Source organism: Filicampus tigris, chromosome 22 (genome assembly GCF_054856515.1).
Source record: "Filicampus tigris isolate MCC_2025a chromosome 22, RoL_Ftig_1.0, whole genome shotgun sequence".
NCBI classification, from domain to species: domain Eukaryota; kingdom Metazoa; phylum Chordata; class Actinopteri; order Syngnathiformes; family Syngnathidae; genus Filicampus; species Filicampus tigris.
Window position 1 is genome coordinate 6,267,589 of NC_141238.1, and position 11,134 is coordinate 6,278,722.

The following is an 11,134-nucleotide window of genomic DNA, read 5'->3' on the forward strand; positions in this document are numbered from 1 at the left end:
AGACGTGTGAGTGTTGTCTTTACTGTTTTTTATATTTACAAAAAAAATGTACATTTTCCCATTTTCAGTCATTTCAAATCAAACTATTCAATTCCAAGGGCTGTTTTTCTCCAAACCAGGGATTTTTCAACAGCAAAGGTGCTTCATTTAAAATAACCCGATTCCAAGTTTTCTGTTACAGAAAAAAAAAAAAAATCCAATCAGAAGGGTGCATGGAAAATGACGTGGAATAAATGCTGGTTGAAGCGCTCCGGAACTTCAGCCATGGAGAGCACGTCGTCGGTCATGAGGTAAGCGATCGGGCCCACGCGAGTCCACACGCACCTCTCGCAGAGCGCGCCCTCGCGAGACAGGCCAGTCGTCTGCACAGAGACAAAAGAGAAACAATCGAAATAAATGTTTAAAATCAAACTGGACTGTACTTGGGCAGTGATTTTTGTTTTTTGTCTGTGGCTCCAAACGCAGGAAAGGTTGTCTTTAGGGATGTCACTCAAGCCCCAATTCGATTTTCAGTTCCCGTTTTCCGATTAGATTCGATTTTTTAAAAATTGCTACCATGCTTGTCTCTGTGCACTAGTGTGGTTCTACAACCATCCATAAACGCAACACGCAATCATGTTTGGCGCAAAAGCATCATTTTCTAGATGAATTTAAGCAACTCAATTTTTCAATTAATCTAATCTATTAATCGGGGCGAATCAATTTTAATTTAAATTTTAAATCCCTAATTATCACACTCCACCATTACAAAATCGGCAGAATCGTTACAAAAACGATTAATTTTGCACCTTTTTTAAAAAAAAAAGTCATGACTAATTTCTAATAATGACTAATCGATTCGATTAATCAGAGCGAATCGATTTAAAATCGATTTTTGATTAATCGTTACATCCCTAGTTGCCTTAGAAACCATTTTTGCAAAGTTGCCGACTATCCTCACATATGTCATCTGTCTTTTGCACATCATGAAAGCAGCCCCAGGCGTGATGCAGTTGGGACAGGCGGGAACGAGGCATGGCGGCGTCTCGCCGGCTTTCAACGGCGCGCCGGGCATCACCGACTTCAAGAAATACTCCTGTCGATGACAAGGTAAAAAAAAAAATTTTTTTTCTTAAAAAAGACTTTGGCATTGGAGTGTGTGCAGCGCGTGCGAGCATGTGAACATATCCTACGCCGGTCTGGGTGATGATGCGGCGGATGCTCCTTGTGATGATCAGCGTCGTTTTAGCGCGAGTCACCGCCACATAGAGCAGGTTCCATTCATCGTGGGGGATTTTACCTGAGATAAATTGATAAATCGAGACAAAAAAAAAAAAAAAGTCAAATCGAGAGCTGGCTACAATTTTGTTTGGTGATTCAAATTTTGGCTGACTAAACAAAAAAAAAATGTAAATGCAAACTGACAAAAAGCAAAGTCGTTGAAGTGGTGGAGGTTGTGTCTGGAGCAGGGAACGTTGACAAAGTCGTCACTGACCATCACAATTTCAAATTCCAGGCCTTTCGCTTTGTGGACTGTGCCAAGTATGAAGTCTGGAAGGAAGGACAAAACATGAATAGTCATTTTTTTTTTTTCATTTTAACTCATTCACTACCATTGACGAATGTACTCGTCTTTTCACAGTCCAGCCATTCAATCCTAGGAATTTATTTATATTTTTTAAAAATATTTTTTGTCAGACGTTAGGGTAAAAGAGGCTCTGAAAATGTCTGGCAGTTAATTGTCAAAAGTGCACACCCGCTTTTCTAACGTTATCCTCCGAGTGCCTCCTCAGGCACCTCACCAGATGGGGGATGCGATCTTTGTATTTGGTCACAATGGTGATCTTGGCCTCCAGGTCGCGGTCCTCGGTGTTGTGGGCGTAGAGCTTGAGCGCCTCAAAAGAGTTTTGTTTCATGTTTGCAAACGATCCGATGAGGTGGTCCGTGATCACTGAGAAGGAGAACGATAATCAGTTGCTTAGCTCGCGCAAACGCAGCAAAATGCGGCGCGGCGGCCTCACGTTTGCGGTTATCTTTGTCTTCCATTAGGTACCAAATGTCCTTGATCTTATTCAACCCAATGTTGTCCACGCCCTGTGAGGTAAGAGTATGGAATGGCAGTCTATAAATAAAGGTGGGCAAAGGAAGGCCGGCGGGCCGAATACGGGCGTAACTGAGCCGTAAAATTATTTGTTGCATTTGGACAGTTTTTCCCCAAATGTGGTTAAATAAAATGTATTTCTTCATTTTATATGTATGTTTTAATTCATTTAGCTCATTCCAAAATAGGTTAAGTTTTAGGAAATGTTTGGAAAGTAAACTTTTTTTTTTTTAGGGCTGTCAAAGTTAAAGCATTAACTATGAAGATTAATTAAAGTTTTATAACGCACTAAAAAGAGTTAACTCTGTTTTATTTACTCGCTGTGGCAGCTGACCTCTGCTCACTGTGCAGTCAAACTTCGAGGGGAGTCACTGTTGCAAAGACGGACTTTTATGTAGTTTTACTTTAATAAGTTGCTCAACGGCTCTTTGGAGAAATCCAAAATAATTTGCACACTTTGCAGAGCCAAATTCAAATACCTTATTAGTTGTACGTCTTTGGTGTATCGTTCAACTGTTGTATTTTACAGGAAAAGAATCGTATTCAACGATCAAAGAAAACTATTAGAACAGTATTTGAATCGAAATATACTTTTACTTTTTTTCCACATTAATTCCATGATTTTACGCAAGTATGTATCGGTTCCAAGCGCTGTAAAAAATTGTAATTTGAAAATTACGATTAATCGCGATCAATTGTTGAAAATGTTGAGATTAATTATCTTTAAAAATTTAATCGCTTGACAGCACTACTTTTTTTCATGTATATGACATGTTTTAATGAGGAATAAAATAAAAATGAATTTTATTAAAATTAACTTTTTATTAAAAATATTTGTGCATTACTAAATAACTGACTAATTTACTATAAATATATTTTAATTAATTAAATATATTGTATTAAAATAAGACAATTTTGCATAACTTTTTGAAAACGGTAATTTATTCACATATTGTTAATAAAATGAAAAAATAAAATACATTGTCATGCGCATTAAACATTTTAATGAAAAAATAAAGGGTAACTTAACAATGTGTAAATTTTTTAAATTAAATTTTTTTTAAATAACGGTCAATCTGGAAGATTTTAATGTAGGAAAACAAATTCCAATGATGGACAAGACACTTACGCCTACAAAGTGGATGCTGCACTTGGCGTTGGCCTCCATCAGCCGCACGGCTTCGCTAAACACGCCCAAGTTGCACCTGAACAAGATGGCCGTATTCCCCTGACCGGGACTCTTGCCGTTGGCCACATCCTGTTGAGCCTGGGCCGATTTTTCATCAAACACGCCCCCTGCGAAACGTTGCGCGACGACAGCTCACTTATGCCGGAGAGAAGACGCGCCGGACGTTTTTCGCTTTTACCTTTCTGCCTTCCTCCCACGAGAATTTTGCGGACGTTCTTGCACACCGCGAGGATGCTGGCGCCGACGAAGGCGATCTCGGCGCCGAAGCGGAAACTCTGGACGGTGGAAGACCACTTAACGTCGGCGCGGGAAAAAAAAAAAAAAAAAAAAAAAAAAGGATTTGACTGCGATTGTGTGCGCAAACCTGCGTTAGGTAGTAGATGTGCGTGTGCTCCACAGTCTGCAATGCATTAATGGCTCCTCTGAAGGTGTAAATCTGCTGGTGGGGATCGCCGACCAGCATTTTGCCGCATCTCTGCGTCAACAGCACGTCCATGATGGCTGCGGAAGCGAGCGGGCGGGAAAGGTGAAGCAAAGCCGACGACGACAAAAAGCGAGAAGTGCCTCGTGGAACGTACTCGGCGTGCAGTCCTGGGCTTCATCGATGAAAATGACGTCGTATTGGTCCGAGAGGCGGACCTTTGGTTTTTGGAGCTGCCATAATTTGAGGTAACCTGGCGGAGAAAAAAAAAAAAAAGAATGTTTTCGATTTTTCATGATACACACCTGACGGATCACGGTCTTACCATCGTGAGTTATGTGGTAGCCTTTTTCTTCCGTCTCGTTGGGGTCCTTCATTTTCATCCAAATGTTCCTTGCGTCTCGGACATACAACTACAAATCCAAAAAGATGAATTTAAGCAACTATTGCCACTTTTTTTTAAAAACATTTAAACAGCTACTTAACATTTTCAGACCCTCTTTTACCCTAACTTTTGAAAAAATGTGAAAAAAAAAAAAAAAAAAAGGTTCCTGGGATACAATGGCCGGACTGTGAAAAGACGCGTAACTTCGTCAATGGCAGTGAATGAGTTGAGTATCGTGACCCGCATTCAGAATTGTGTGTGGCGCCCCTCACCTGTTTTTCATCTTGGGTTATGTGCGTCTTGAGGCCTTGAAGACTGACTTGCGCGCTCGGCACGTGGCTCACGCCGATGGTCTCGTCAACGGAAGCCGCAAAGTTGTTGAGAGTCATGGCCACCACTTTGGCCTTGGCGTACCCCCCTCGGCCTTTGGGCAGGACCGTGTTGATGGAGAAGGAATTCAGGTTAAAGGTGAGCTTCTTTTGGTACCTTTGTCACAGAAAAGAGATCTCAAAATGCAAATCCATACAAATCGGACGTTTGGTTGCGTACGCTTTTTACAATCTCCCGATGTCTCTGTAGGCCAGCGAGTGGACGGTCTTGCAGTCCACGTTGGGCGGGAAACGCTGCGAGGCCTCGCTAGCCACCGACTTGTTGAAGGCGACGTACAGGAAGCGGAGGCGTGGCCGCTGCTCGGCGTACTTGATCAGCGTGGTGGTCTTCCCTGTGCCTTCGCCGCCAAAAAAAAAAAAAAAAAAGTGTGTTAGACACCCGAGCGGATTTGGATTGCTCTCGAAAATGTCCAGCGCGAACGTTCGCTCTACCTGCAAAAGCGACGATCTTCACCAAGTGGTCTTTCTGAATGTCGTGGCCGAGGATGTTCAGCTGTTCCGAGGTCATCGTCATGCGCGAGCCCCTGGCGGGAACGCAAAAAGATGCCGGGATGAATATTCAGGACAGCATTTCTGGATGGCTAAGGTACGATTATTTTGAATATCTAAATCACAAAGCTGAAAAGGAAAACGTGCTCAATGTGATGGTCTCACCTGGCGTCCGAGGAGCTAACAGAAAAGGGGCCGTTCTCCCTCAGGTGAAGAACATAGTAGATGTTGTAATGCAACCTGGGAAAGCACCCCCCCCAAAAAATCGTTGATTTGACCTTTTTTTCCCGATCAATTTAAAAGTTAGATTGCCCAAATAAAAGACAATTACTGTACTGCTTCCTACTAATAGCTTTGGCGCCATCTTGTGGCATTTTTGGGCATTTCAGAAAAAGCGTAAAAACTAGTGGTGTCAAGCGCTTCAAATTTTTTAACTAATTAATCGCAAAATTTTCCATAGTTAATTGCGATGAATCGTATTTTTCAACTACCATTTTTTACGAAGCTTGGACTCGTTATTTACTTTAGTAAAATCTTGGAATTAATGCGGAAAAAAGTATATTTCGATTCAAAGACTGTTCTAACAGCTTTCTTTGATCCTTGAATATGATTCTTTTCCTGTCAAATACAACTAATTTGGTATTTGAATTTGGCTGTGCAAAGTGTGCAAATTATTTTGGATTTCTCCCAATGAGCCGTCAAGCAACTTTTTAAAGTAAAACTACGTAAAAGTCCGTCTTTGCGACAGTGACTCTCCTCTAAGTTTGTCTGCACAGTGAGCAGAGGTCAGCTGCAACAGGAAGTCAATCAAACTGAGTTAACTGAGTTAATTTTCTTTAGTGCGTTATGAAATTTAAATTAATCTCCATAGTTAACTGAGTTAATTTTTTGGAGTGCGTTACGAAATTTAATCCCCATAGTTAATGCTTTAACTTTGACAGCCCTAATAAAAACACAAATAGGTGAATTCATAAATAATGAAGCCAGACGATTTGTATCCAATCATTTTCCCGTAATACGTACCTGTTAAGATGAAAAAAAAAAAAAAAATATTCGGAACAAGCCGGCCTTACCTCTCGCTTATCTTAACCTTGTGTCTGACGGCGGCGAGCAGCATCATGGCCATGTGACTGAGGAACTCGGTGACCGCGCTGGACGACATGCAGCCGCCCAGCAACGTCACCAAAGCCTGAACGTCGTCGACGCTCTCGCTGAGGAGTAATATCGCCGCCATGGCCGCAAACGGGTTGGGGCCCTTCGGGAATCAAACACGCGTTACCGTAACCCTTCCAAATAAATTGATTGCGGGAGCGTGTCCGCTCAACCTCGGCGTCCAGATGTCGGCACTCGGGCACATTCCGAATGCGTAATCTGATGGAGGCCTCGGCGTGAGGAAAAAGGCGATGTTTCTTCACGCGCTCCAGAACTTGCGTCGGATCCACCCTCTCGCCGAACTTATGTTGCGCCATTAAACTGTCAACCAACAAAAGACCTCCATTAACGCTCGGACAGCAAGTCCTACTTAAAAAAAAAACAACAAAAAAAAAACGTACATAACGAGGTTCCGAATGCCGTGCTGTGACATTGCCGGCTTTGTGACGCCGCTCTTGATCAACGAGGAGGTGACCTCGGCCACGGTGACCTCTTCGTGCATCATGTAGCGATAGTATCGTTTCTTGAAGGGCATAAACTGCGAAAAAAGGAACAATCTTGATGGATGAAAACGGTGGGTCAAAAGTAGGTGTACTTTTAACCATTTCGCATTTAAGGATGGGCGGGGGGAGGAAAGATGGTATGGAAGGACGAACCATGTTAAATAAAGGTCATAAAACGGAAAAAAAATAATAATAATAATTCCGTCCCAGCTAAAGTCTCACCATGGCATCCTCAATCACGTCGTGCCAGCGATGGCACACCAGTCTGGCGCTCCTGTACAGGTCTCGAGCGGGAAGGAGGCTGAGGACCTGCCTGAGCAGCTCCTCCGGGAGGTCGTCAACACAACCCTGAGGTTGCAGCAGCTCCTTGCCGCTCCCCAGGAGACCGTAGGCGGCGTCGGGCAGGGCCTCCACCTCCGGCTCCTCGTGCACCACCGGCTTGTCAGGGCAGTCAAAGTCTCCTTCAAACATGTCGGCCGTTATCCCCTCCAAGTAGTCGATGTGCTTGTTTTCCGTCTGCTCCTCGGGGTCTGAGGGCAACAAGACCTCATTGTCCTCATCCAAACTGACTGCGTCTTCTGGTTCGCCATTGAGTCCATTTGTGCATGTGGGGAAGTCGTTTTCGGCACCGGAGGTGACTGAGGCTGTCATGACATTTGAAGATTCACGTTAGGAATATCTCCCATCTACCACCAGTCAAGTTTGAATTTAATTTACCACATTTCCATCTTTTGGTAGTCCTTGGTTTGAGACTGGAAGCGCTGCTCACGCTTCTGCACAAGTTTTGGGGGTGGGTGAGGGCTTCGAGACCCACTTCACTTTTTTCTAGTTCGTCTGCATTTAAATGCCTCCTCTTGGCCCTCCCTTGGATAAATAAATGTAGTCAAATTAAAACAACAACCACAATAGCAATAGCCATTCGACTTGTGTTTGGGACTTACCTTTTACAGCCACTTCCATACTCTTTACTTTTGTTCAGCATGTACAGTACCTGGATTTGATAAGCAACATTTGATGCTTTGATTGCAATTGAAAGTTGGGAGCTAAACGTTGCAGGCGCTCATTACATAAATGATATTCCGAGTCGCCTAACTTAGTGAAAGTATTTGACTATAAATAAATGTCTTGTTGGGATCGTGCCGTCGGATCGGGCGACGTCAATTTCAAGTAAAGCTGAAAGGAAAACCGAAGAGTTGTTTTGGCGGAAGTGACGTGGCGGACGCGCTTGGTAGTCTTTGCGCTAAGTCGCTTACTGCCACCACGTGGAGGAAAGGTGTAACTGCATTCTATTGATGGGTTGCTTCAAGTGTATTCATTATTCGTGTTTTAATTGGCGTAATTCAATAGGTTTTCTTTCTTTTTAGAAACAATACATTTAATTCGATAATATAATTGGTTTCCCAATTAATACAGCGAAATTGGTATATTGAGTATACTTAATTATAACACCATCAGAATAGATTACAATTACACATTCTTTACTAGCAAATCTTTTTTGATTTGTATCGACATGGTTAAACATGCTCTTGGATTCTACAGAATGTACTGCATATTTTTTTAAATAGAAGATTCACACAAGATCATAGGTAGTAATACATTTATTAATTGGTCAGAAAATTCTAGTCTCCGGGATAAGTACAGCATCAATGTCGGGATGATGGCCTCAAAACAAGGCTGTTGGCACAGCATGAATTGTTTAACAGTAACTTTTTGTCCTTTGTATCTTACAGTAGAGTTGAAAAAGAGAGAATGAAACCTCAGCGACATGTAAATGTTAACGGACGAACTGACATAAACATACATGATTAAAAGCCAAGTGCCATTTCATCACACGGCACTGAAGCAACCATTAACGTTTGGAAAAAGAGCCACAAAATCAAACCCTCAAAAGGCCTTCATCGATAAGTTTTCAACAATGTGCAGACGTGCATGTCCTACTAGCTTAGTAACAATATGTTAGCCTATGTTAAGGAATGTATTACAGTCACAAAATGTAGCCTGGCACGCTAATTAGAATGTCGTAAAAACCTGAAACATGATCTTGACCTTACTTCCTATGGATGTGACTATTACCTGAAATGAAACATGGAGTAAACATTCAGGAACATGGCACGTGGGATCCAAATAATGACGCCTAAGCTACAGTGATAGTTTGCTTTTTTTTGGACTTTGAATTTCACTTTGGAGGGTTGCACATAGTCACGTCAGACAATTTAAGCATTCGGTCCCATGTCATAATATTATTTCAGCCGTTTCACTGCTTGAGCACAGGGAGCTCCCTCGGCTTGAAAAAAGCCTGCACCATCCCCATGGCGAAAATGTAAACCTTGGCGTCCACCACGATTTCTTCTTTCTTCAGCAGCTCTACAGAATGAAACACAAAGGCTTATTAATCGCCCTACTCGAGAGACGGAGTACAGGAGGAGCGTAATTATCTTACCATCTATTTTCGTCTGGAATTCATCAAGCGGTAAAAGGATGACTTCCACGAATTCTGAAGGAAAAAAAAAAAAAAAAAGTTGATCTACTTTATTCAGTGAGAGGATTATTTTTGAAAATACAAAAGACTCAACTTACCCCCATCACCTGAAGAGAAACAAAAGAGAAAAATTAGCTAGCCACTAGCCAGGATACGTTTTAGAACCTTCAGACATCTTGTTGTTTTTGTCAAGACTGTGCTTTGGAATTGGACAGCTCTGATGTCATGTGCGCCGCATTAAGTGTCACATGCCGATATGTCGTTGAAGCGAGTGCGGACACGAGAAAACAAAACGTCACTCTCCCTCACCCAGCTGCTGTGTCGGGTTGATGTTTTCCATTTCGTCACCGTTGATGTTGACCATCACAATCTGGGTGGTGCAGTTGGACAGGCCCGGGTCCAGACAAGTCACTGCATTAAGCAACGGCAAAATGCGTTTCCACAGCGCGGCGTTTTTTTTAGCGGGCCAAACGCGCTCGAGTACGTGATTACGAAACAACACCTGGCGTCACCCCGACGACTTCGCCCTTGTAGCCCGTTTCCTCCTTCAGCTCCCTCAGCGCCGCCGTCGCCGCGCTCTCACCCTCGTCGATCAAGCCTGAGCAGGTGTACAAATAAATAAATAAATAAATAAAATTAATCAAAAGTACCATTTGAAAAGTGTCCTCACCTGCAGGAAACTCCAGCGTGAAGCATCCCATCGGTGGACGAAATTGCTTCACCATCACCACGCAGTCTTTGTGCAGCGTCCTCTTCAGCAGCGCAATGATGCCGACACCTGCGGGCGCACCTTGGTCAGAAAGGCGTTCCATCCACTAGATGTCAAAGGTTTGAGAACCCCTCCCAAAACTACCGTCAACGTCTGTGTGGGTTTGCCTAGTTGTCCTCCTCACGGTCTCCCAGAGCCTGTTGGACGAACACGTTAGGACATGACTGAAAAAACTCCAGTGATTCTTTATATCCTGGCCAAAAAAAAAAAAGATCATCATGCCTGGTGTTTCCAGCAGGGTCCACGTAGGTGGTCTTCTCCAGCTTTACCCATCTGCCTGATGCCAAGAGCTGTCACAAAAAGACAATATTTCTCCCCCTATATTTTCCGAGCGATCCAAAACGCAACTGATGCGTTTACGTGCCAACGCACGTATCTGCAGATCTGACACACATAAGGGACGTGACCGCTCATTCACAATTCATGTGGACTCGAGTAACTTTAACACTTTGGAGAAGTTACGTAAACATACCTCTTCTTTCACGACGTGCGGCGCTGTCGTCTCCTTGGAATCTTCAGTGTGGTTCATTGTATTTGCTGGAGAAATGTACACTTCAAGCCACCATTTAGATGAAGGCGTTTCTGTTAAAAATAAAAAGAAATAACTTTGTTGCGTGGACATATACTGGCGTATCTAAGCTTTCCGCGGGGGAACAAGCAAATTTTGAACTTTAAACGGTCAAGTGAATTGGGTAATGTGTAAACTTAACTCACGTGAAACCACACCAACCGAGCCGGAGAAGACAATGACGTAGTTGAGCGCTCAAGCCGTTAGTACTTCCGGGTACCGCGAGCGTCACCCTATTCCCAAATAAGCATCTAGTCAGTTCAAATCAGTTGATATATAAATATAATGTTAAAATAATAATTCTTTTGTGTGTGACGCCAAAGAATTTTTTTTGTGTGTTTTCTGAAGCTGAGTTATGGAACCGGAGACATTCTACAGAAAGATTCCTGCGTTATCCTCGTGCACGTTAAGAAAAAAACAAATCTAAATTATTAACAAAGCAACTTTTATTGGTATACTAATCGTCCACGTCAGTAACCTCTAATACTAAGTCTTTGATTCAGTGGCTGTTATTATACAGTAAAAATAACGACCGTGAAGTTAGGATAATAATTTAGACTCGACGCGACGCTCCAATTTTGGCTCATCTTATTCGTGGAACATTTCTGAAGATGTGTGTAACACTAAAATACCTCCCCAGTTCAGGTCACAATAACCCTTGTTATTGCAATTCAGTAGTTGTTTTTATGGTACCAGAAATAGTTAAACAC

General features: G+C 42.7%; 2 protein-coding genes and 1 long non-coding RNA gene across 5 annotated transcripts; 1 reads left to right on the forward strand and 2 right to left on the reverse strand.

Moving 5' to 3' along the window:
• Positions 1-11: 11 nt before the first annotated feature.
• Positions 12-7,804, reverse strand: fbh1 (F-box DNA helicase 1). 3 transcript variants are annotated; one of them, XM_086021745.1, is made up of 21 exons: positions 7,550-7,804; positions 7,329-7,472; positions 6,831-7,252; positions 6,507-6,643; positions 6,279-6,426; positions 6,027-6,208; positions 5,119-5,193; positions 4,897-4,988; positions 4,634-4,802; positions 4,348-4,561; positions 4,016-4,103; positions 3,848-3,943; positions 3,634-3,770; positions 3,448-3,544; positions 3,210-3,376; positions 2,001-2,073; positions 1,736-1,930; positions 1,405-1,530; positions 1,173-1,279; positions 941-1,075; positions 12-362 (listed from the first exon to the last, which is right to left on the reverse strand). In XM_086021745.1, exons 1-21 carry the CDS (start codon positions 7,566-7,568, stop codon positions 201-203), a joined length of 2,985 nt encoding a protein of 994 aa, XP_085877871.1. In that variant the 5' UTR covers positions 7,569-7,804; the 3' UTR covers positions 12-200. The 3 variants fall into 3 exon arrangements, 2 of the variants coding, with proteins under 2 accessions (XP_085877871.1, XP_085877870.1); XM_086021744.1 differs by having other exon boundaries at positions 7,326-7,472; XR_015084607.1 differs by lacking the exons at positions 12-362; positions 941-1,075 and having other exon boundaries at positions 1,782-1,930; positions 7,326-7,472.
• LOC147126691 (uncharacterized) lies at positions 971-9,981 on the forward strand. Its single transcript, XR_015084616.1, has 4 exons — positions 971-1,089; positions 3,757-4,543; positions 4,655-5,050; positions 9,533-9,981. It is a non-coding gene; the product is annotated as an uncharacterized LOC147126691 (long non-coding RNA).
• On the reverse strand, positions 8,192-10,564 carry nudt5 (nudix (nucleoside diphosphate linked moiety X)-type motif 5). The gene is given in 8 exon segments (XM_086021766.1): positions 8,192-8,972; positions 9,049-9,180; positions 9,382-9,498; positions 9,590-9,685; positions 9,758-9,865; positions 9,941-9,993; positions 10,079-10,146; positions 10,329-10,564. Coding segments are annotated over 8 exon segments (834 nt in total). The 5' UTR covers positions 10,479-10,564; the 3' UTR covers positions 8,192-8,862.
• Between the last annotated feature and the right edge of the window lie 570 nt (positions 10,565-11,134).